The 25,886-nt window shown below is 31.7% G+C and overlaps 1 protein-coding gene across 5 annotated transcripts in view; it reads left to right on the top strand.

Annotated features, from left to right (window-relative positions):
• LOC126741986 (dnaJ homolog subfamily B member 6-like) overlaps window positions 1-25,886 on the top strand; it is a 41,536-nt gene that overhangs the window by 4,963 nt on the left and 10,687 nt on the right. For 2 of the 5 annotated variants that reach the window (XM_050448497.1, XM_050448501.1), the window contains exons 2-3: window positions 20,458-20,567; window positions 20,866-20,975. In XM_050448497.1, coding sequence (XP_050304454.1) covers window positions 20,503-20,567; window positions 20,866-20,975 — 175 coding nt within the window. In that variant the 5' untranslated portion in view covers window positions 20,458-20,502. Of the gene's footprint in view, window positions 1-7,470; window positions 7,635-20,115; window positions 20,278-20,378; window positions 20,400-20,457; window positions 20,568-20,865; window positions 20,976-25,886 lie in introns of those variants that run through there. The other 3 variants (XM_050448499.1, XM_050448498.1, XM_050448500.1) reach the window with 3 other exon arrangements.

The following is a 25,886-nucleotide window of genomic DNA, read 5'->3' as shown; positions in this document are numbered from 1 at the left end:
TTGCACGTCAATTGTTTGAATAACGTTGTTGTGCGAGATTTTAGCGTGTCTGTATACGTTCAAAGGCAAAACTAATTATTATACACGAACGATCCATAAAAGTGCTATAACTTTCCAAATGTCGGCAATGTGCGGAGGAGCATTAAAACAATAAATAATGATTGTTATACAGATGCATTCAGTATTGGCTGAAACGCAGAATACTTATGAGTAGCTCAAAAAATTCTATTTAGACACTTCATTGAAGTATTGCCCATTAGTACGCTCTTACATGCGATACTCCAGCCTTTATTAGATCACTTGTGAGAGGAAATTGTACTTGAGAGATTATTTTTCAGAATTAAATATGCTTGTCGTGATTAGGCTAAGAATTAAGTCCGCGAGGACTATTGAATCAACTAGAGGCAATAAATGTCAAATTTATTTAATGAACCAAAAAAAGTATAATTTTAAAGTAAATACTGTACATGCAGAGGTAAACCTGGGCGTAGGTTTAAAACGTATATTAATAACCAATTTTTCATTCTGCCCTCCTACGTACTCTTTTGTGTGTGTGTATATATACATATATATATATTCCGGCGTCATGTTTTTATATATATAAATTATTTATGCCGTTAATGTGGCTTTTCAATAAGACACAACGAGTCGATGTTCTGATTTGCGAATTGGGTTAATGATACGCATCATATTCGAGTTCCATCTTATTGCTATAGCGTCTGTGTTGTTCATTGGATAATGATCATTTTAACTTGGTTTGAGCTCTCATTGTATACAATGGAGTGCATAGAAATTGTGCTTTTCTCACTACAAACTGACTTCATTACACAATTAGAAACACTTTAGTGGATTAATTATTAAAGACATGCAAGCATTAAGAAAAGTGAACATTTTTTATTTCCTATTATCTGCAATTCCACCTTATATTTATTGATAATTATGCCAATTTAACGGCGCATTTAATAGATCAAGCATATTTAGTGGCTTTTTCGGTAAAAATCTTTTGATATAAAAAACTATGGATGAAATAAAAAATTCAATGCAAAAACAGTTTATTAATTTTTATTTATTTTATTTTTATGTTATTTACAAAGAAAAAATTCCAATTATTGAGTGGGGGAAAAAAATACAATATTATACAAATTACAATCCAAAACTAGAGAAAAAAAAGAATACATTATTAATAGCAATAGTTTCCTACAATATTATACAATACTTGAATAAACAATAATTTTGTTTATGTCTACTATCTAGGAAAAGTGTACTCTTTTAATTTCGGACAAACTGCAGTTGAATATGTCACATTGATCCTGAACAGAATTAAAAGTGCCACATGCTCTACGCATTGGAGAATATTTACAAATATTCGTTCTAGGTCTAGATAGGTAAAATGTGTTAGAATTTCTAGATGATATGCGGGGCACATGAAGATTTACATGTCGTAATAAGTCTGGCGAATCAATTTTATTATTAAGAAGTTTAAATAAAAATTTCAGATCAGCAGATTTTCGCCTCTCCTCAAGACTACTAAAGGAGTACCTTTCTAGTAGGCGTTGATGTGAAAAACTAATTTCTGGGTACACTCCGTCACATTTATATGAAAGGAACTTTAAGAATTTACGCTGAACATTTTCTAGTCCATGTATATTATATGATTCATATAAAATGGTGACCAACAGACAAAGCATATTCCAGTATTGATCTCACATAAGAAAAATACAAAATTTTAAGACTAAAGATATTATTAAAACTATGTGCGTTCCTAATGACAAAACCCAGCATTCTGTAGCTCCGATTAACAATGTCCTGAATGTGTGGCTGAAAGGAAAGAGTGCTGTCGAATGTCACCCCCAAATCCTTGAACTCCGTTGATCTCGGGACAGTCTCACTGTCCATAGTATAGTCATACATAATCAGGTTTTTCTTCAAAGAGTAAGAAACAATTTTACACTTGGCAGCATTAAGAGGAAGATTGTTATTTTTGCACCATGCATTGAGGAGATTAATATTATTTTGCAATTCCATACAATCTAAGATACTATTGATGCCATAATACAATTTTGTATCATCCGCATATAACAAACTATTTACAGTGAGCTGTTCTGATATACTATTAATAAATGTGTTGAAGAAGAGCGGCCCCAATATGGAGCCCTGTGGAACTCCAAACGTTGCAACTATCTGAGCCGAACTACGGCCATAACATTCCACGTGCTGAAGACGACCCGTAAGATAAGAGCTAAAAAAGTGTATTAGGTGAGAAGAAAAACCGTAGTTTTGGTCAAGATTATTTAGAAAAGTACCATGATCCAGACGGTCAAAAGCCTTCGAGAAGTCTGTATAAATAAGGTCAACCTGTGACTTGGCATTTATTGACTCAGATATATGTTCTGTAAGACAAACTAAGTTTGTGGTGGTAGATCTACCTTTCATAAATCCATGTTGACGATGATCTATAAGACCCCTCATTGAAGGAAATAAGGGTGAATGAAGCACACGTTCAAAACATTTAGAAAAGTTGTTGATTATTGTAATTGGCCGACAGTTCTCGATGAGATTTTTATCATTTTTTTGTGTACTGGAATTATCTTTGATGACTTCCAGAGGTTCGGGAAACATTCTTGTTTTAGAGCCAGATTAAAGAGAACTGTTAATGGTTTAGCAAAAATACAAGCACAATCATATAAGAGAAAAGCTGGTATTTTATCAGGGCCAACTATTGACTTTGGCTTGATAGTCTTTAAGGCCAGTAAAACATCATCTTCAGTGAAATCAGACAAAATTATAGACTGTACATAAGGCTTTTGAGTTATATCAACATTATTTTGCGGCGATTCACCAGTAGTGTAAGAACTCTGGAAGTAATCGGCAAATGCATTGGCAATACCCTGAGGGCTACTTAACAGCTCTCTTCTCTGATCAAACATAGATTGTGGTAACGAGCTATTTTCTTTTGAGTTCTGAATTAACTTCCAAAAATTATGAGGTTTTAATTTTAACTCATCTTCAAGCCCTCTACAATATTGCTTATAAGACAGATCAATATCTCTTTTAATCTTAGAACGTAATTCTTTAAATCTGGCTAAATCTTGAAGATGACCAAAATGTTTAAATTTTTTCCACTTGTTATGTTTTTCTTTTAGGGATTTCATTATCTCTGCGGTAAACCATGGAAGATAGGTTCGTGTTCGTTTTACAGTTTTTGGAACAAGCTCATTAAGACAGGAATAAATTTTTTGATAAAAGAGCTCAAAGTGAGAATTAAAACATTCTCACAAAAAAAACACTGAAAAGATTAAAATAACAGAACTGTACATGCAAAAACCTGTCTAACAAATCCCTTATTCATATATTCATGATACAAGCAAACGGTACACGATCGCCACATATAAAAGCGATATCCGAGGTAAAACGAGAATATAAAAACAATGGAACTATTGACCGCAAAACCGCCATAAAATCTATCGTAAAACACGAACTGTAGGTATTATTTTATACGGAAAACGTCGTAAACGATATCGATCTGATCGTGGTACAGTTGACAAACTCATTAAAGAAGATTAAGATCGACGTTGCTGATTATATCCTTGAAACTTTCAGTATTATTTTTTACTTTTTTTTTAAAGCTATTTAAGATCCCTCAGATTAATCATTGCGATCATCAATGAGGAGATTCCAAGAATTGTTTAGTTTCTTACTTAATATATACTGCTTAACAAGATATCCTAATGACCAAGTAGGGAGTAAACAACAAATCAGATTAAACACTAAATATTATGTAAATTAGCAAAAAAAAAAACAAATAAAGAAACTTAACACCTTAAATATTAATAACACATCAGACAGAACTAATGACAAACCAATGCACCAAAGTCAAACCTAAATAAAAAAAAATTGGTGAGAATATGCATGTGTAAATCATGCATGTATGCTATACGGAAATTATAGAGCAAGTTTAATATTAATTTACTATAAGCCAATAACTCAAATGGATTAATAAATATAAATCTTGAATATTAACAGATACATTTTCTTGGATTTAAAATTAATTTTTGAAATGCACACCCTAGTTCCAAGGGAAGTGTATAGTGTTACAAAAACCCTTTACTATCAAACTAATTTAGTTTGATTAGTGCAGCAAATTCTATAATTCTTACAAAATCTCATATATTGTATAATACGAGTCAAGGGTCGAATTACATATTATTGGAACGACTTCTGCACCGATTCCAATTAAAAAAAAAAATTATTTTAATCAACATGATGGCGACAATAAACGAATATGTTGTGCAAGAGAATATCATTGGATTTATTAAAAGCATAATAATAGTTACGTATGTCATACAGGATATACCACATTAATTAAAACTAGACATGGTGTATACGTACTTGACCAGTTATCTCATGTAGAATCTTTGTTGCTGGATTGTTTAAATTAAGTCGTTGAAGAATGCTAATTTTATTGTAACTCGTTTGCGTTATTTAAGTGAGTCATTAATCTTTAGATCATATGATCAATAAGTAGGATCATTAATGCATCATTTTTCCCTATTTAATTGGATAAAATTGTTAAAAAATAGATGAATTATTTGAAATAATATTTAGAGAATATGGGTTTCGGGTTTATAGGTTATCGGAGAAAAATTTAAATTATCATTTCCCTAATTTTTTACTAAATATGTAGATTGTATATTTACCACTAAAATTGAAATATTGGTGGTTCTGTAATTAATGTGCTTGTTTTTCAAGGCTTTAATAATTTATTTATACAAAATAGCAATATGAGGTATTGTTTTAATATACCATTTAGATCATCCATCATATAATTCCTTATTTAAATGAATATTCAATTTTAAATATGAGCAAAAGAAAAAAAGTCTATACGTATAATTTAAGAATGAGTAAGTCATTTTCGGATATCATATTGTAGAATCTTGACGAACGAGACGTACTTCTACTAATTAAAAAATGCACACGATTTACTACGAAATAATAGAAAATGACGTTAATATTATAATGAAAATGACCACGACATCTAATTTTCAATAAAATGGTGGTCAGGTCCTATTCAGTGACCGACAAGATCTCCGGATTTAAGTCCTTTCGATAATATTTATTATACATTCCTGGAATGTCTCACCTAAAGATTTCTAAACTATCTCAAAAGGGAGAAAAGAACATAAAACTCTGGATCAAGCATTACAAAAAAAATCAGTGGTAATTTCATTTTTTTTCCCATGGAATTGATCTTTTAGTTAACATTTTCCTAATTTGCATAAATTCCAGAAATATCCTAAGAAAACCATTGTGAAGAAAAAGTACAATTTTTATTTGTCCATTTTTTAAAAATAATGGATTTGGGTAGATTCTTAAGAAGTAATTAAAATCGTTAATATTTAGGCTTTGATACCAGTTTTATAACTGTGTAAAAATCAATAATAATTAAATAAATATTAAAAAAAATAGTATTGGTCAATTGGAAGTTTATATTAAATTATTTTATGATTCCAAGCAGTTGAGCCATAGATTTCTTAACATTTTAAGTATTTTAATTAAAATTGTACCTCAATTGCCTGGACTAATTAATTTATTTATTAATCAAGTTTAAATTAAATTATAATTCGAGGCAGTTGAGCCATAGATTCCTTAACATTTAAGGCACTTTAATTAAAATTGGACCTCAACTACATGGCCTAATTAATTAATTTATTATTGAAATTTAAATTAAATTATTTTATGATTCCAGGCAGTTGAGCATAGATTTCTTAACATTTTAAGTATTTTAATTAAAATTTTACCTCAATTGCCTGGACTAATTAACTTATATATTAATGAAGTTCAAATTAAAATATTTTAACATTCCTGGCAATGGAATCAAGGATTTTTTAATATTTCAGGAATTTTAATTAAAATTGCAACTCAAGTACCTGGACTAATTATTTAATTTATTTTTAAAGTTCAAATTAAATTATTTTATGATTCCAAACAGTTGAGCCCTAGATTTCTTAATATTTGAATTAAAATTGTACCTCAATTGCCTGAACTAATAATTAACTTACTTATATTGTAATGAAGTTCAAATTAAAATTTTTTAACACTCTTGGCAATGGATTCCACGATTTTTTAACATTTCAGCAATTTTAATTATAATTGGAACTCAAGTACCTGGACTACTTAATTAATTTATTATTAAAGTTCAAATTAATTAATTTTATAATTCCAGGCAGTTGGATCAAGGATTTTTTAAAATTTCAGGCACTTTAATTAAAATTGGAGCTCAACTACAATGACATGGAATAATTAATTAATTTATTATAAAAATTTAAATTTAATTATTTTATGATTCCAAACAGTTAAGCATAAATTTCTTAACATTTTAAGTATTTTAATTAAAATTGTACCTCAAGTCCAGGCAGACTAATTAATTTATTTGTTAATGAAGTTTAAATTAAATTATTTTGTAATTCCAGGCAGTTAGACCGAGGATTTCTTAACATTTCAGGCACTTTAATTAATATTAGACTTCAACTATCTGGACTAATTAATTAACTTATTGATAAAATTCAAATGAACTTATTTTATAATTATAGGCAATTGGAGCTATTAGGGAAAATACTTCTTTAACAGATAGTTTTACTAACTGGTCGGCTACACCCTGTTCTTCTAAATAAAAAAAGCCACTACAGATGTTTCTCATAATATATAGGCAATTATCAAGCCAATTACTTTTGAATTTCTCCATAAAAACGACGAGAAAGTGCGTTTCGCTGCCCTTCCCTTGACCCGTGCTGAAAAAAAAAATGGCAACAACAGTAAAACATGAATGGACAAAACAGACGTTTGTTAATTAAAATTTTCTCCACGCCGCTTATTTATTTACGAGGTTAGAAGTGCGATCACCTAACTGATAACATGCTAAATGCCACACCTGTGAGTGTTTTTAAGCAACAATTACAAGAAAATCGAATTGCTTACAACGTAAATCATATTATTGTTCTTTCTAATAATAATAATAAACCGGTGATTTATGCCCCAAGAAACCGCTTACAAAGAGCTTATTACACAAGCGACTTGTTTGACTCATAAAAATTCAATTAGATGGTAGTAGGTAGGCTTTGAAACTTTATATTCGTGCAAGCGTTTATATTTCCTGTTTGTTTCAATCTGCATAGATAGGCACCATCATGCTTTATGATTGTCAGCATATACTATCTTTTGTGTATATGTGGTATAGATATGTAAAAGTTGATTTCTTAATAAATTTTCATCAAAAACAAAACCACTTGTTTTTTGAAAAATGTTCATTTTACCAGAAAAACCGTTACCCAATACGAAATAAAGCGACCTTGACAGCACTTAATAAAAACCGACCAACCTCTCGTCTTGATAAGTTCGTTGTTCGAATCGAGGCTCACTTATTACTATTATTATTATTACGTGTTTTAAACTCAGCGGGAAAGCGACGGTCGAACATTTAAACATGTGTTGAGCGAGCAGTACAGTCGTGGTTATTCCAGGATGCAGTTGTTGTTGAAGTCTTGTAATTGTTGTTAAAAAGTGTTTTTAGTGTGCAATAGAGTGTTTGGTGCTTTTTCAGAACCTGCATTTTGGATACTTTTTTGTTGTAATTGGAGGTAGGATTAATAGAAATATAAAGTTTTTTGATGTAATTTTCCAGGGATCACATTCGTAAAAGCATCATGATTGATTTTTTCCAGGCATTCCAAAGTCTCATTTTGCATATGGTCCATATATTTGGAGTAATTTCTAGCTTTATACCACGCATTTGAATTTGTCTTTCACTCTTTTCATAGTCGTTACATTATGCATTTTTGGCGCCCAACGAAAAGCAATTTTCAAGATTCGACTCGAGCTTCATTAAACATTTTCAAGTAACCCATCATTGGACTTTCTATGAGAACCGTCATCATTTGAAACCTTTTGGACCCAATTTCAGTTCATGGAAGTAAGTGTTGAAGTTCAGTGAATTTACTACGGAGACCTCCAGACTAGAGAAACCAAACACTACGGCTAGAATAGAAGAAAGGAGACCTGTTGATAGATGACTTATTTGACGTTGACGTTAAAGGCAATTAAGTCATTGACTATTTCTTTCAAGTATTCAGAAACCTCATTTAGTATACAGGGTGTTACCGAATAAGATGCTGATCTTTAAGTGATTTTAAGAAGAAAAGTTCAAATAAAGCTTATATTTATAACTTTTTCACTAATAAATTGACCAGGCATAACAATGTTTTTATTTTTGTTCCACGGTAATTGAATGTTGGACGACAAAAAAATGAAGAAATAAAATTCGCCTTAAGATGAACGGGGATTATAAAAATAGTTTTTATTTTACAGAAATGCATTGGCGTACATTATATTTTACAAAAAAAAGTTTAGTATACGTTCCTTTACGGATGCTACTGGATAAACTTTAAAAAATCTTTTACTATCCCTATGATGAAAAACCGATATTTTTCTTAAAATTTTATCATCCTGTAGCTGAAAAGTTACGGGGTTTACGTAACTTTCCTTCTTAAAATCAGGTGAGGATTAACACATTTAAGGATCAGCCTCTTATTCTGTAACACTTTGTATGTTCCAAATATTTCGAGTAATATTTAATTTAATTCCAGGCAGTTAAAGTAGTCTTTAGCTCTTTTGATAGAATTGAAACGCCTTGATTTACTGTTAAATAAAATAAAAATGCAAATGGCACTAAATTTAATAAAATCATGATTTATTTCTTTCAAGTATACGAACACCTCATTTTGTTTATATCTGTTTTAAATCTTTGGAGTAATTTTTTACTTTATTACAAGCAGTTAATGATGTCTTTCACTCTTTTTTGTATTTTCGGCGCCCAAAGAAAAGCAGTGTTGCATCATAGGTTCAGAAAAATTATCTCTTAATCATTAAAATAATTACTTGAACTTTTTATGAGAACTGTGACTATTTAAAGACTTTTTGACCCAATTTCAATTCATTTAATTGAGTGTTGGAGTACAGCGAATCTACTACAGGGACCCGTAGACTATAGACAAATCAACATCTATGGCTAACCTAGAAGACAGAATTGAGAAGACGTCTTAATAGATGACTCATTTCTTCCAAGTATTCAAGGACCTCATGTTGTTTATGTTCCAAATCTTTTGAGTTATTTTTAATGTTATTCTAGGCAGTTAAAGTTGTCTTTTCCTTTTTTTTTTTTAATAGTCGTCATGTTGAATTTTTGGCGCCCAACAAAAAAGGAATTTCCAATATTGGACTTGAGTCTCAGAAGTAACTAGTGTTGTAAAATGCTCGAGAATTTATTTTTCGAGAACGTTCCTCGAGCACGAACGAGAATTTTCAGCACATACGAGCATAAATGAAAAAAATGCAAAGGAAACATGTAATGGAAAATATCTGAAATTAAAAATGTTTGTGATTGTTTATTTATGTTCTATTTATTAAGTTAACCTATTTAGGAACTCTCCTCCGAACTATCCTCTCCCTCTTCACGCTCGCTTGATTTTAAATCACTCAGAATTTCCGTTAAATTAAATTCAGACTCAGAAGTATCATCTTCAATGGTATTAATTTCAGCCCCAGATTTGGTAGTGAGTTTTATTTTTTTGATTTCGGTTCCATTAAATTGGTAGAGGTGTTTGGCTGGCCGGTATTTGAGCTTATACTTTGACTCTTTAATTTTGTTTCTAAATTAATATTTGAAGCAACAAATGCCAATTTGCCCGCCCTCTCAGTGGTTAGTCGATTTCTTTTTTTTTTGTGCAGGAAAGAATACTTGCTAAAAGTTCTTTCAGTGGCAGCCGAAGACGGTGGCAAAGTTAAAATAGCTAATGCGATAGTTTTCAATGATGTCTTTAAGCATTAAACACTCCACAATGTCCTGGAATCTGTATTTATACAACTGAAAGTACTTGAAGAAGTGGAAGCCATCGATTTTAACAAAAAAAAGTTTAAAATATTGCACTTTCTTCTTGGCATTTTCAACAGTAAACACTAGAAACCACTTTTTTTTTTAAAAACTCCGATGCAATCTCTTCAAATTCAAGGCATAAATTAACCACGAAAAATAACATGAATTTCCAATAAACCAATCTGTAAATCCCCGAAAATCAACAATGTCAGATGTCATTGCTGTCAACGATCGACGATAACCAACCTAATGCGAGGCGATCCGGTGTTGCCACGTCTGGTTGCTAAAGGACCGTTACTGCCGAAAACCGACACCAAACGTTAACGCTATGGGAACGTTCACATTTTTGGGGAACGTTCGGATTCATGCTCATTCGTGCTCTGGAGAATAAACGTCACGAAAAAAGTCGTAGCCCATCATTAAGCTTATTACTTGGACTTTTTTATGAGAAACTATGATCATTCGAAATCATTTAGATCCAATTTCAGTTCGTTGAGTATAGTGAATTCACTACCATAGCAAAAAGAATTGAGGAGACATCTTGATAAATGACTTATTTCACGCTGATGCTAAAGGCAGTTAAATCATGATATATTTCTTCTATAGGTATTCAAAGATTTCATTTTGAATATGTTCCATATTTTAGGAGGAATTTTTAACTTTATTCCAGGCATTTGAAGTTGTCTTTCACTCTTTTTATAAGAAAACCAATATCCGATATCGAGGTCTGGGTTTACAAGTAACCCATCCTTATTTGAACTTCATATGTGAACTGTGACTATTTGAAGCATTATGAACCCAATTTTAATTAATTGAATTGTGCAGTAGAATGCAGTGAATTTACTATTACTTTACAGTGAGTCTCGTAAACTACTAAATCATTGAAGAATATCTTGAGTAAACCAAAAGAAGAAAGAATTAAGAAAGAGACTTTTTGGTAGATGACTCATCTGACGTCGATGTTCTTTCTCTTATTTCCTACCGTATTAATCATCAATTTTTCCGGTTAACATTTACTGGTTTTAGCCACAAAGACTCGATGATAATCATGCGGAACATTGAAACAATGCGATTTGTTCAAAACTGGTTCGATGAAATTTAATTGAAAAATCCCCATTTGACACCAAAACCGGTCGATCATCGAATCATAATTAAAAATTAATCGAAACTTACGGTATCTATTGACAGAAACAAAAGACCAAGAAATTGGGTATAACGACGCATTTAGTCACGTGCTCACGATAACGGTTCTATTAGGAAATCGGTGAGGAGGGCGTTTTTAGAATTGAATTTGGGACAGTTGTAATGCCTTTGGAAGCTTCTTTAGACTGACCTTGATATGCCAAAGTAAGTAATAATTTCCTGCTATTATCGAAATAAAAAAGTGATGACCGCAGTAAGCCTTAGTCAGATCAAGGCGCAAATAAATAAATGGTGTCTGATGTCCTTTTGGACCGCCTCCAATTTGTCTCAATGTTGATCGCCTTTATTTTTAACCAATTTTATTCGCTTCAAATAGTCCCATAAAACATTTGACTTTATCTATTCCCGATCACATAAATTACACCAAACATAGATACAAGTAGGTGACACCAATAAACGAAAAAAAATTGGGAAAAATTAAAGTGGTAATTAAATGATCTTTCCCACGTTTGTACACGGCGTTAGTCAGATGCCATATTTTTTACGGTATTCACAATAGAAGGTGTCGATTTTGGAAACTTGTCGTCCTAGGACGTGGGCGCTCATATACTTAAAATCGGTTATTTTTATGACTGATTTGCATCGTGTGCTTTTTATTGAGCAACAGAAGAACGAAAACTGTTATGACACGACAATATTATGGTAAATTGGATTTCTGAATTTCCTGGGATAGAAAGTGGCTTAAAAATATTTGTTTAGTCATCTCTGGGATGATTTATGTTTAGGAAGTTTACCTTAGATGTATGATATTAAAGCAAAAAATTAATGGCAATTTATGTTGTACAGGCAGCAGCATTCTCTTGGAAGGATCCATCACCATAAAAAAATTCATACATTTACGGTATTTCCTAGGAAATAAGCAGATAGGTTTTGAGCTGGTTTTTCAATTAATCGAAGCAGAGAACACAATAAATCACATTCTTTATCACTTGATCATAAAATATAAGTAAGGTACCATTATCATTAGTTGTTCTGTTGTTAGAAGTCGTTCTATGACTTGTTGAATCCAACACCAAATGACACAAATATTCTTCTGCCCCAAGAGTTACACGAAGTCTATTCATTTTCTAAGATTTTTGTAAAGCCTTTGACATGATTAAGAGATATTATCAAGTATAAATATTCTTATGCTCTTGCACATAAAAATAACTAAATATGAGCACTATGCCCAGGCAACACATGATAATTAATATATAAAAAACTTTATTTTTGGTTTACACCAGATGTACATTTTTTATTGAACTTCTATATCTAGATATAACAAGAGGGTTTAACAGGATATATACGTGTATAAAAAGGATACCGTATCCTGCATAGTGGCATATATTATGTGAAATCAAGGTTATTTTATCACATATTTGATGGGTAACGATCGAGTGTAAAGACTAACTATGTAAATCCCTTGTCAATTTTTTTAAATGCCGAATTTATCTCCCTTTTGTAAACAGAATCGTACATGATATACGTATATTCTACATTTTAATAATTAGACCTTGACCATATAGGGTTGATAAATATACCAATACCAAAAATTTACAAAAAAATCGTCGAATAATTAATATACAGTGCTTTTCTTTGAAGTCCCCATTTATTTTTTGAACGAAAAAATTTTTTGAAACTTGGCATAAGTAAATTGGTCTATAGATACTATTTTTCACTGTAAACTAGGTAGTTGTAAATTCCAAGATGGCGGCTGGGCGACATCTTGAGAAAAAATTTTAAATAGAAAGGGGGGTCGTGTGGTACCTCATTTTAAAGGTCTCAATGAGTACTTTAACTCGTTTCAAAATGGCGGCCTAATAAAAAAGTATTTTTTTTTATTTTAACGTTTTACATTTTTATGATTTTTGAATAGGTAAAAATCAGTGTACGAAAATAAATGCGTCACTATTTTATTTTGACATAAAAACGACAGTTCTAAATGTCAAAATAACACATAAGCGCCATCTTGAATAAATGCATTAAATAGAAATCTTGTGTTACCTCATTTAAAAGGTTTTATTGACTCCAAATCCAAAATTCAAAAATTATAAATTATTTGTATATTATTATTAAAAACATTAATAAAATCGCAACAGTGTATTTTTTTGGCTGTTACTTTTAGACAGGTCAAAACGGAGTCCACCGAGTCCATGTAATAAATATTAAAAGTACTCAATAAAACCTTTTAAATGAGGTAACACAAGATTTCTATTTAATGCATTTATTCAAGATGGCGCTTACGTGTTATTTTGACATTTAGAACTGTCGTTTTTATGTCAAAATAAAATAGTGACGCATTTATTTTCGTACACTGATTTTTACCGTATGTATGTATTGACATTTTTGCTTTATAATGTGTTTCTTTTTTTCTTGTATAAGGCCGATATGCTGTCAATTTTTTTTAAGTAATGTACTATTTACAATTCATAGAGCTTATATTATTTTTATTTAATAACATAGTATACTAAAGATGACCCTAACTGCCTGGAAGAAACTTTTCAGTTACCTAGTCAAAAGTAGAAAAAAATACGCCTGAAGAATTTCAAAGTAATTGTAACTACCAGATAAACAAAATAAATACCTGGAATAAACCATGCTTTTTATCGGACCAAATATGAAATTAACAAATTTGATTGCATAACGACGATTTTAATCGACAAAGCCCACTAACTAAACCGAAATCGACTCATTATTTAAGAAGCATATAAAAGCGAATGAATAATAGTCAACAATTGTATGAAGTAAAATATAAACGAGGACTGAGAATTGATTTATTAGTATAATACGTTCAGCGTCCATTTCTTGCTTGAGTAGATTAAGATCGTTTAGCAAAACATGGAAAACTACTTTCAAATGAGTCAGCTGCACCCGAGGGACATTGAACGACCAACAAAAAAAAAATTGCAAACTACTTATTTTGAAAGAACTCAGTAAATATGCATTTACTGAGTTCTTTCATGGGGGAGCTTAAACTATAAAAAAATCAATTAAACACACGCGGGATTTTTATATTGAAAAATTTCTGGTGAGATGAGCACCCGGCGCGGCGGGTTCATTGCACCATTCATCTTGAACTTAGTTGACTATAACCTTAAATAACATTCGGAACGTGTTCTAAAAATACAGAGGACACATTTCGATACTTCGCTTTGTTTAATTTTTTTTTGTGCGTGTGCCAATTTATTATTGTTTGTCGGCAAAATTGTTCATAATTTGTCTCTAATCTCCCCAGTCAGGTGTTTCTGCATTTCTGAAATACCGACCGCTTTATGCATAATAAACGTATCCTTATTTGTAGGTATATTAAATGCAAAAGCAATTAGTCAATAAGGTTTTTTTCTTTTGAAAAATTGACGGATTTATTAGGTTTTAATTGCGACAACAATGAGTTTATAAGCTGAGAAATTAAATAGAATAGCAGTCTGGATTACGGTAATATTTTGGCACCAATTGTTTAAATAAGGGGATAAAGAGGCATAATCCAAGGTAGAAGAAGAGAAAGGTAAAAGCGCGGTTATAAATATCATAAATGGGTGCTTGAGGAATTTAAATTGAGTAGGTTTTTGGGGATACATTTTTTGGGTCAATTATATTTTGTACAATTAAACATTTGACTAAATAACGTCATTTAAAAAAAAACATTGCAATGCTGAATTTTATTACAAAGATATTTAGTAGTGTTAGCCGGTCACCATTTTTTGTGATCAATTGTCCAGCAGTGGTCAAATTTCTCAGGTTTATCCAGACCACTGAAGGGGTAATTGAAAACATAGAACTCTATATTTAATAAAAATTAAACATCAAAAGGTAAATAAATTAAAAATTCTTAGAAATAGCTAACTGAAAATGAAGAAACCTTTGCTAGGTTTAAAAAAGAAAATAAAATTCTTTGAATAAACCATTTTTCACATGAAAACCAAAATTTATTAAACAAGCTTCCCCCTGATCTTATTATAAACGATGTTTCATCTAGACCAAATTTCGCTCGCAAGGGGCTGCAGACGGTAGACACTTTCTCAGTTACACCCTTTAACACGCAATTCGCTAATCAATTCTTCTCAAATTATCAAATTGGTTTTGTCTTGTCCTGTAGTTGATAATTTCTTCTATTAGCTTGAGGTGGTCATCTACTGTAGAGAGATCCCCAAAAACAAACAAAGTTCTTCATGCCTCAAGTTTTTCTCTCATCTAACGGTGTTCAACGTATACGTTGAAAACAGCCCATCAGGCAGATACTAGATAACAATCGATTACGACCATCCAGACGATTTTAACGATCATGTTTGGCCTTGTTAGCAATTCCAATTATTTACAAGTATATAAACGTACGGTTGTATTAAAGGTATTTGACTGATTTTGAGTTGGTCAAAATTGGTCAAAATCCATATCAATTGACCAGGCACTTTTCTCCAGGCAGTCATTGTAACTGGAAAACTGTCAAACAAAAGTGCTTGTAACTTTGCTTCGGTTTAAGGTAGAGTAACAATGTTTTATGATCTAGAAAAATAGGGCTACAACTTGATTATTTACAAATTCTTATTTGTAGTATTGTTTAGAACTGAAATTTTTTTCACAACTCGAAACAGGTTGCAATGTTTCTTTGAATTTTAGGAAAAATCACGAGTCGATTAAAATTCACGTGAACCTTCTCAGTCAGTTGAAGTCATTTTACATAAAATAGATAGAAACCCAAACACTTTACAATAGGATCTGACCTCGCATATATATGAAGAATATCGCATGCGAACAGTTCAAGATAAAAAGAAAAAATCAATTATTTAAATGCATTTACAAATTAAACATGACACAAACATTTTACAATTTTTTTTCAACTTTTAAACATTACAACCGTTAACACATCGCTCATATACGTGGCGTCTATTTTTAATAACACCGAAACCGATTAGCGTTAAGTTAATTGGTAAACAACCTATTTCCATTGAAACTAGGAGACTGGGACGTTTATATTTAGGTACATTTAAGCCTTAGATGAATCGAAGAGAAACTCCCTCTTTTGACCTTTGTTGGCCCTAAAACGCTTTTAGTTCACATATAAACGCAATGTACTATTGTCCAGTAAAAATTAAACTCTCGAAAAACTAATTAGTTGGAAAACGTTGGCAATATTGAGCATCGTTAAACTGTAGAGGACAGTTTTTTATCCTGGTAAATTTTTTTGGAGTAATTATTTTTTGTTTGCCTTTCCAGGCAATTTTTATATTTATTCCAGGCATTTGACATCGTTTTTAAGAAATTGTTCAGGTTTACCAATTAATTTTTTTTGCGTTGTATGGCAAATTTTTATTATACAGGGTGTTCCGTTCAAACCTCTAGGGCAGATAGAAAACGTCAAAAGAAAAACTAAAGTTCATATAAACATGGGTCCGGATGATAAGTTTCCTCAGGGAGCTAGAGCTCTTTGAAAAAAACTTTTAAAAACTAGTTTTTTTTTAATAGCTCCGGAACTACTTTAGCTACCGCAACCAATTTTGGGAGGTAAATTATTGTTAGTACGTTTATTCTTTTGAACCTGCTAAATAAAAAAAATATTTACCAGGGGCTTCAGAATCAGGGGGGTATTTGGTAAATTTAGGCCCATTTCTTTAAGACTTAAGTTCTTTGGAGTAATTTTGCCAAGGTATTTCTTGAAACTATTCCAGGCATTCACACCCATTTTTTATATGTTTCAAAGACTTTAAAAAATTGTCCAGATGTTCTCAATTTTTGTAGTAATTTTGTTATACTTTAGGGAACATTTTACTCAGGCCAGACGTTTTTTTTACAACAATTTTCAGGTTTTTTTTGGTTGTTATAATAATTCCTTATGCCTTTCAGGGATTAAAAATGTTTCCATTCTAATTTTTATTATATTTTAGGCATTTTTTATACATTCCATCGTCTTTTATGCTTTCCAAGATTTGTCAGTAATTTTTCAAGTCAAGGAGTCGCAAATATCTTGAAAAACATGATAATGACTTTAGTGGAATGAAATAAAAAAATTAATTGACACGTCTGAAATATACTGCCTGGACTAAAAGAAATAATGACTTCAAGTACCTGGAATAAAATAAAATAGGTCTCTACATAAACCTCTGCAAACAAATATTATTTTAAATATTTTGATGTGGAAGTGGAATAGAATTAAAAATTTGGATCAAAATAGATTAGAGCTAGATTAGAACAAATAGATGCGGACATTTTATTTTCAAAAAAAAAATAATTTGGGCAGTTAATTAAAAAAAAACATAGGGTTGGAAAAAAGTTCTTCACTGGTAATAATCAATTTGAAATGCAACTTATAATAAACTCACATCATTACATAAATGAATAATCGACCATAATTTAAGAGCGATTCAGGAACACAGCATTTAAAGCATATTTATAATATATAAATTATTGACTTATTAGTTTACCTGTCATTTAATTGTAGCTTACGTTATGTGACATGAGGAAATGGCAATTAGTTTGACTAATAAGTAACCTCAGTGCAAGTAACTTTGTTTTAAGGGGTCCACCATCGAGGCAGACAAAGATGAGACTCAAAAGGGGGCATTAAACGCAGACCCACGCGATTTTTTCATTGTCGTTGACCTAAAGGCGCTCGGTTACATCTTACAAGAATAAAATCACTTTTATTACATTCGCAAAAATTCCATTTCCGCGTCAAAGTGTATCTGAAAGAATCCTGCTTAATTTACGGTCCAAATAAGGAATAAGGTTTGACGTTAAGACGAATTAACTGGTTTTTAGTAAGTCATTCTTTTACAACTAGGAAATATTTTTTTTTCGGTAAAATGATTTTGGTTTTTGTAGGATTTTTTTTTAATCAATAACGTCATACTGATGTTGATGATGACTAAAAAGGCAGAACTTTAAAATTGTTTATGAAGAACAACATTTTTTCATATCAGTATATATAGTAAGATTAGTCATTTTCGTAAAATTTCAGGTATGTCATTATATAAATAAAAGCAAAGTTCCGTGAAGGGATACCTACAGTGCCAAAATCCATGTATGGATAAATGGACATTACGTGGCAGATATATTGATTTTTTTTGACTAAAAATTGATTTAACGGTCATTTTCTCAACTTAAAGTATTTTTTTTATTTGTGACCATGTAAATGGGAAATTTCTTATTTCTTCCAGGCAATTGAAGTCATTTTGACTGGTGTCCATATATAAGTGGAAAATTTCTTACTTTTTCTAGATAATTAAAACTTATTTTTCAAAAATATATAAAATAGATACAAACAAAACTATACTTCACAATATGTTCTAACACCGCGTATATGAATTATTTAAATGCATTTACAAATTAAACATGAAAAATTACAACTTCTGGGCTTACAGCATTCGCTGGACCAATGTTCCACCTATAATTTAAGGTACAAAAGGTCTTCCTGGACTTAATAACTCTAAATCTTCGAGAGAAATCTCCATGGACCATGATAGTATATCAACAAATAGGTTCCCTAATTTTAATTCTCTATTAATCATTGAAAAGTAAAATGATAGTCAAGTGTTAGTAAGAATGTCTTGTAGTATCTTGATGATGATTAAAAAGACATTTTTTTTCAAAGAACTAAATTGATTATGAGAAGGATAACGCTATAACACTTCACATCAGCATATAATAATTAGATTAGTAATTTTCTTAAAATTTCAAGTATGTGTCATTATGTAAATAAAATCAAAATATAAAGTGCATTCCATAAAATGAGACCTTTCACAGAAATAGTCATTAGGTATTACATGCTTATGATCAAGGGTCAAGCTAATTTTACTTTTATTATTACTACAACCCTCGAAATATTTCTTATATCGGACCTACTAATATTACTACGGAACCTATATGAGATAAATAAAAAATTATTAAAACCATACATCAAAAATCGATATAGGCACATATTGACATTTTTCTCGCTGGAGTGCCTGGAATAAAAAAAAAATTTGTTTCTTATTGGCAAATGAATAACTTGATTTCAAGTGATTAAAATATTGTAATTATTGATTTCTATATTCCTTCAAAGCTTCTTCAAGCAACTACTGAAAAATGTACTGAAATCCATACACTAGAAATCAAGATATTGACACTGGAGTGCCTGGAAACAAAATTTAAAAAATTGTCTCTTATTGGCAATTGAATATCTTGATTTCTAGAGAGTTAAATGTTGTACTTATTGATTTCTATGATATTTTAAGGGTTCTTTAAGCGGCTACTAAAAAAATTACTGAAATCCATACACTAGAAATGAAGATATTGACACTGGAGTGCCTGGAAAAAAAATTAAAAAATTGTCTCTTATTGGCAATTGATTAACTTGATTTCTAGAGACTTTAATGTTGTACTTATTGATTTCTATGATACTTTAAGGGTTCTTCGAGTAGCTACTGAAAAATTTACTGAAATCCATACACTAGACATCAAGATATTGACACTGGAGTGCCTGGAAAAAAAATTAAAAAAATTGTCTTTTATAGGCAATTGGATATTTTGATTTCTAGAGACTTGAATGTTGTACTTATTAATTTCTATGATATTTTAAGGGTTCTTCAAGAAGCTACTGAAAATTGTACTCAAATCCATACACTAGAAATCAAGATATTGACACTGGAGTGCCTGGAAAAAAATTAAAAAAATTGTCTCTTATTGGCAATTGAATATCTTGATTTCTAGAGACCTGAATGTTGTACTTATTGATTTCTATGATACTTTAAGGGTTCTTCGAGCAGCTATTGAAAAATTTACTGAAATCCATACATTAGAAATCAAGATATTCACATTTTTCTCACCGGAATGCCTGGAAGAAATAAAATCATTTGCCTTTTATTGCCATCTAGTGCCAATATCCATATAAATTATGTGGACAAATGAACCTTACATGACAGATATTTTGATTATTTCTTTATCGCATATCAGATTCAAATTACAATTTTTTTTGAAACAAAAGTGTCACTGCTCATCAACTGTCAAAATCATTTTTTGCATTCCTAGTCCACCCCGTATATGTTTCACGACGTGGTCGAACAATTAAAATCAAACCAACTGTCACCTGTCAGTTTGGCAGACGATACTAATCCCAAAAGTCGTAGTGATTTTAATCAAAATACTCGCACATTCGGTCGCAATAAATTCAACCCAGTAACGGTGTATGATTAAGCGAGGTAACGTTAACCTATTTCTCGGTATCCGATAAGATAAGACGCCTTTACATCGCTACTTATTATCATCTATCTCTCCCACTGTAACATTTAACAAACAACAACGTTTAGTTGTTTTAAATATGGTGGTAGATGATGAGTAGTTGCCATATTTGAGGTTTAATTTTGTCTTGTTTGTTTTAGTAACTCGCTGTAAAACTGGGGTATAAGGAAGCAAACGGCACCAAAATGGTGGACTACTACAGAGTCCTCGAGGTGCCAAAAACTGCAACCACCGTTGAAATAAAAAAAGCGTAAGTAATATACGAATTTATTTTTAAGATAAACATAAACAATAATCTTATCTTTTAGTCAATTTTTATTAATAATGATATTTAATTTATTGTGGCCTAGTAACATCATTTAGCATTATACAGAATGTTTATTTAAGTTTCTGTGTAAAGAATGCTAATATGCATGCCGTCTAGCACATCTTTAAATTCAACGCTGAAATATTGCCTTAAGGTCACACATCCTGTACGTTACCTGAATATTCTTACTTTTTCATTAATAATTGTTGAATTTCAAGTAATTAATACTCTTCCGTTTTAGATATCGAAAGTTGGCATTGAAATGGCATCCAGACAAAAACACCGATAACGTAGACGAGGCCACAAAGAAGTTCAAAGAAATCTCAGAGGCCTACGAAGTATTGTCAGATGGTAAGTGAATAACTGTATACGTATTTCCCGGTCCAGGGGGTCAACCTGGGCAACTTTGAAAGGAGAAAAAAAAATTTGGATTCGAAACGATTTCGCTCTCCGGCGGCGGAATCTAAATGCGGATCGTGGCGCTATTTATAAACGCGAAGGTGAATCTACCGCGTTATCGTTTTTCTCGTTTTGCGTGCTCTATGACGCTCCGAATATTTCTTTTTGGGAATATACCACGATTTTGCCAGGAAAAACGATGGGATCAAACTATACGATTTATTCGCGCATACATACATTTTTGGACTATTTCAGATGAGCGACATCTAGAGATCCAGGATGGAAAGTGATCTCTGAAGTTATTTTTCAATTTAATTCGAGTGATTTAATTTATATATTTTTTTATCTCTAGGGCAAAATTAACTAAATTGCACAACATCTATTATTGGGTCAAAAATTACCGTCCTATTTAAGTCCTCTTCTTTAGTCTATATACTCTTCTTATTTTTAAGCAACTTTTATTTCTATACTGGTAATTTTCTTTTGTATTTTGCAACCGAAGACAATATGGATCAATTTTTATCGATTCAATTTTTTATATCAAGACCGACAATACAAAAGCCAAATCGACTATAAATTGATTGAAACAGATGGGAGAAGCATGTCTTCCTTTCAAACGTAAAAGCAAAATAAAGAGCAGATTCTGGATCTAATATATGAATTCTTTTGAACTCTCTTCTAAACTCAAACTCAAAAATGCTTTATTGTCAATATAAACATAGAAGTTGTGGACAAAGCCAATAGACTGTACATTAAATGAATAAAAACGAAAAACTAATTTAAAATAAAATAAAATTATATAAAACTTTGAAAAATACTTAAATGCTAATCATTAAAAAATTCACTTAAACTATAGTACGCTTTACTAGCAAGAAATATTTTCGTCCTTGTACGTAGGCTTTTTTCAGTCTTAAGTTGTCTTATTTCTAGTGGAAGTTTATTAAACAGCTTTCTACCTCCATATATGATAGAGCTACGGACAAGTTCAAAATGAGGAATGGGTAGCCTTAACAAATAATTTTGTCGCGTATTATAGTGGCTTCCTAAGTGGAGTTCCTGTTTATATTTTCTAAAAACTAAGCAAACTGTTTCCAAAATAAAGATACAACACAGGGTTAAAATAATATGACTTACAAAAAGCGGGCGACATGAGTCACGCGGCTTGGCCCCACATAGATATCTAATGGCTCTTTTCTGGAGTACAAACATTGAATTTGAACATGAACCCCAAAAGCAAATTCCATATCGAAGGTGCGACTCGATAATCGCGAAGTATGCAGATCTGGCGATGGAGAAATTAAGACTGGTGGCAATAACCCTTAGGGCGTAGCAGCCTGATGAGACTTTTCTCCATACATTCACAATATGGTCTTCAAATTTAAGTAAATTGTCTATGGAAGGACCCAAAAACTTACTGAATGGTGGCATTGTGATGGCTTCATTATTCAAACACATATCATTTGTATTACATTTAAAATTAAGGATATTTGTTTTGGAAACATTAAATGTCCAAAAATTTGCATCACACCAGTCTCTTATTTTTAACAAATCTGCACGTATATTGGCCTCCATTTGAGAAACATCAGAGTCGTGCCAGAGGATGGTGGTATCATCGGCAAACAATGTAAATTTGCCAGTTACCTGCAGTTGTGGCAGATCGTTCACATAAATGAGAAAAAGTAAAGGACCAAGTACTGATCCTTGCGGAACACCCACATTTATATTAAGTTCCTTAGAGATACCACCATTAAATTTGACAGCCTGGACACGATTTGATAAGTAGGAACGAAACCACTCAAGGGCAGTTCCTCTGAAACCATAGAGCTCCAGTTTCATCAGCAGCACTCTGTGACTCACGCAGTCAAATGCCTTGGACAAGTCACAGAATACCGCTGCTGCGACTTCACCAACATTCAGTCGGTTGTACAGGTGCTCTAGAAAGCTAAAGATAGCATCATTTGTGCTCACAGACTTACGAAAGCCAAACTGCTGAAGACTCAATAGGCCAAACCTATTTAAAAATGAAACCATCCTCACCTTAACGAGCCGTTCCACTATCTTGGTTAAAGTAGGCAATAACGCTATAGGTCTAAAGTTAGAAGGACAGTCGCGATCGCCATCCTTGTAAAGAGGAACAATCATTTTTCTTTTTAAGCACTCTGGGAAAACTCCAAACAAATGAAAAGTCAATTGACTTGGCCAAGACTTGCAAAGCAACAAGAGGTAAAGCAGAAAATATTTTAAGAGAAAGCCCATCCCAGCCTGATGAACTCATATTCTTAATATTAACCATTAACTGTTCTTCTACACTTGTGGGGGCAAAAAAGAAAGATTCGGCTACTACCACATTGCTGAAATAGCTCCTGGGATCTATTTTTTGTGAGAGATTGGCTGCAAGGTTACTAGCAATATCACAGTAGAAGAGGACATTGGAATCTAAGGTACTTGGAATAACCAAGACATTATTTTTGCCCCTTAGCTCATTTAAAATCTTCCAAGACTCTTTTGCTCTGTTGGAGGAACTATTTATCCCCCTTTGAAAGTAGGTCTACTTAGCCATTTTCATTGAGTTTCTGTAAATCTTGCGGTATCTGTTATAATAATTTAAAAATGTTGCATTATTCATAGCGTATTTCCTAATGTAAAAAAGAGAGCGCATATTTTTCCCAGATACTCTTAGTATACCAAGGTTTTCTATTTCGTTTCTTAATATTGACAACAGGAAAAGCAGTGTTAAAATTGTTTAATACTATTTGATGAAAGCTATGCAGTGGGTTAACAGTAGTCAATACATTATTCCAACTTGACATATTGCAAAGCAAGGAGAATTTGCGGAAATTAGCTCTAATATAAAGTCTATCGCGTGCAAACTTATTCTCATTAGCTGCACTATTAAGCTTTACTAATCCCACTATTGCCTCATGGTCAGACAAACCGGCATTGATTGTTGTACACTGATTTTCGTGTTGGTTAAAATTCGTACAGAAGTAATCTGAGTAAGAGTGAGGAAGAAAATGCTGAAATCCTATTCTAAAAACTAATCTAACCGCACCAGATCTGCAAAAATATTGGAGATTTCAAATCCAGAAATATTTAGTCCTAATATAGAAAGCTAGCATTTTAGAAAGATAAAATAGTCCAGAAGAAATGTGGAAAGCATCAGAAATTCCGTAGACAGGGATTTTACTGTTTTTTTTTTCAGAAGAACCTCCAAAGAATCCCAAGAGCTAAATATTCTTTAATTTTGATTATTAGTAACCGATATATTTATTGTTCTGGTAAGTGATAAATAATTTTGCTTATTACAGGCACTCCTGCGCGTAAAATTCAAATTTTTCAACTCCTATTAAAAGGATTTTATTAGTTTTTCCAGCAGAACCTAAAAAAACCTTCACAAAAAATCCCAAGAGTCAAAAATTCTTCAATTATGAACTTAAAATTCCAATTTTGGGACTCTATTACCGGGTACTCGTTTTCAACTACTTTGTTATGAGTAATTCAATGGTACAGTTAAATCTATTTTTTGTACTTTGACCATTTTCCTAAAATATAGACAAGTCCATTGACTTGGTACATGTTCTCGTTTTCAACTACTTTTTTTAAACGAATTTAATCGTGCAACCATTTAACTATTGCCATTTTCACTAATGTTACACTAAGGGTGCATGGTTGACCAATATTTTGCAAATTATGAAAAAATGCGTAATTTATCAACTGCAGTGGTGATGTGCTGGGAAAAATCAAAACTGATGTTTGGGGAACAATTTCCAAAGAACTATATCCCCTTCGAAAGTCCCAAAGACACAAACCGCTGTCATTATCAGAATAGGAAAAACACCCTAAAGAAAAAACACTGGATGACAAAGCGCTGCAACTTGTAAAGAGAAGAAGAATCTAATCATACATCAGAACAACAGTAAAATAATCTAATTGTTGAAATTAAACAGAGAAACATCTAGGGAAATGTGGAATCAAAGGAACATTGTCTTATTTTGACTTTAGGGTTTTTTCTGTAGCTTTCTGCAACAATGTTAATGCCTTGCAATTTCCGCGCCCAATGGAGGGATTGACCAATTGTATATAGCGAATCTCTGCATGCGTTACCAAATAATTTTGGAAAATATCTCTGGCAATAGTTTATTAAAATAAATTGGATCTACAGTTAATAAATTGTGAAGTAAAAATTAAACGAGAAACAACAAAACACACATAAAAAAATGTATGAAGGAAACCATTATAAGTGAATAGGCAGAAATGAAAAATGGGCCTGCACCCTGAATGATTATGACTTAACTGACTGAAATGAGTGAGGAATAATTAAATTTCTGCTGTTACTTTTACGACTCAGTTGCCTGGAATAAAAAAGAAATAAGTCAAGGTCCAAGTGTCAATGAAAAAAAAGCCTTGATCCATCCAACTGCCTGGAATAAACAAACTGATAAATAAATCTTCTCTTAGATAAAACAGGACTATTCCAGGGTTCAATTGCTTCAAATCAAAAGGAAAATTAAAGATTCCATTCTCTAGAATAAGAAAATAATCAGTAATTTGTAACTGAATTGCCTAAATAAAAAAAATATATATAATTCTATTGATGTCTGAATGGCAATTGAATGTAAGACACTGCCATTAATATGAGACTCAGTATGGCTATTGCCATATTGATTGAAGATTTGAGAATCGATATCCTAGAAACCTTTACTAGTTTCTAGCGTTAGTAGAATCAAGGTGATTTACATGAATTCGAATAAGATTAAATCCTTATTAAGTACTGCATAGAACAATCAAAATGAAAGCATTGTCTAAGAGCTTTCAGATAATATCATTTGAGGTTATAAAATTGTAGTGGCTTGGTTTTGATTC

The sequence above is a fragment of the Anthonomus grandis genome, chromosome 11 (assembly GCF_022605725.1).
Source record: "Anthonomus grandis grandis chromosome 11, icAntGran1.3, whole genome shotgun sequence".
In the NCBI taxonomy this organism is placed as follows: Eukaryota; Metazoa; Arthropoda; class Insecta; order Coleoptera; family Curculionidae; genus Anthonomus; species Anthonomus grandis.
This window is presented reverse-complemented; position numbering and strand designations above follow the sequence as displayed.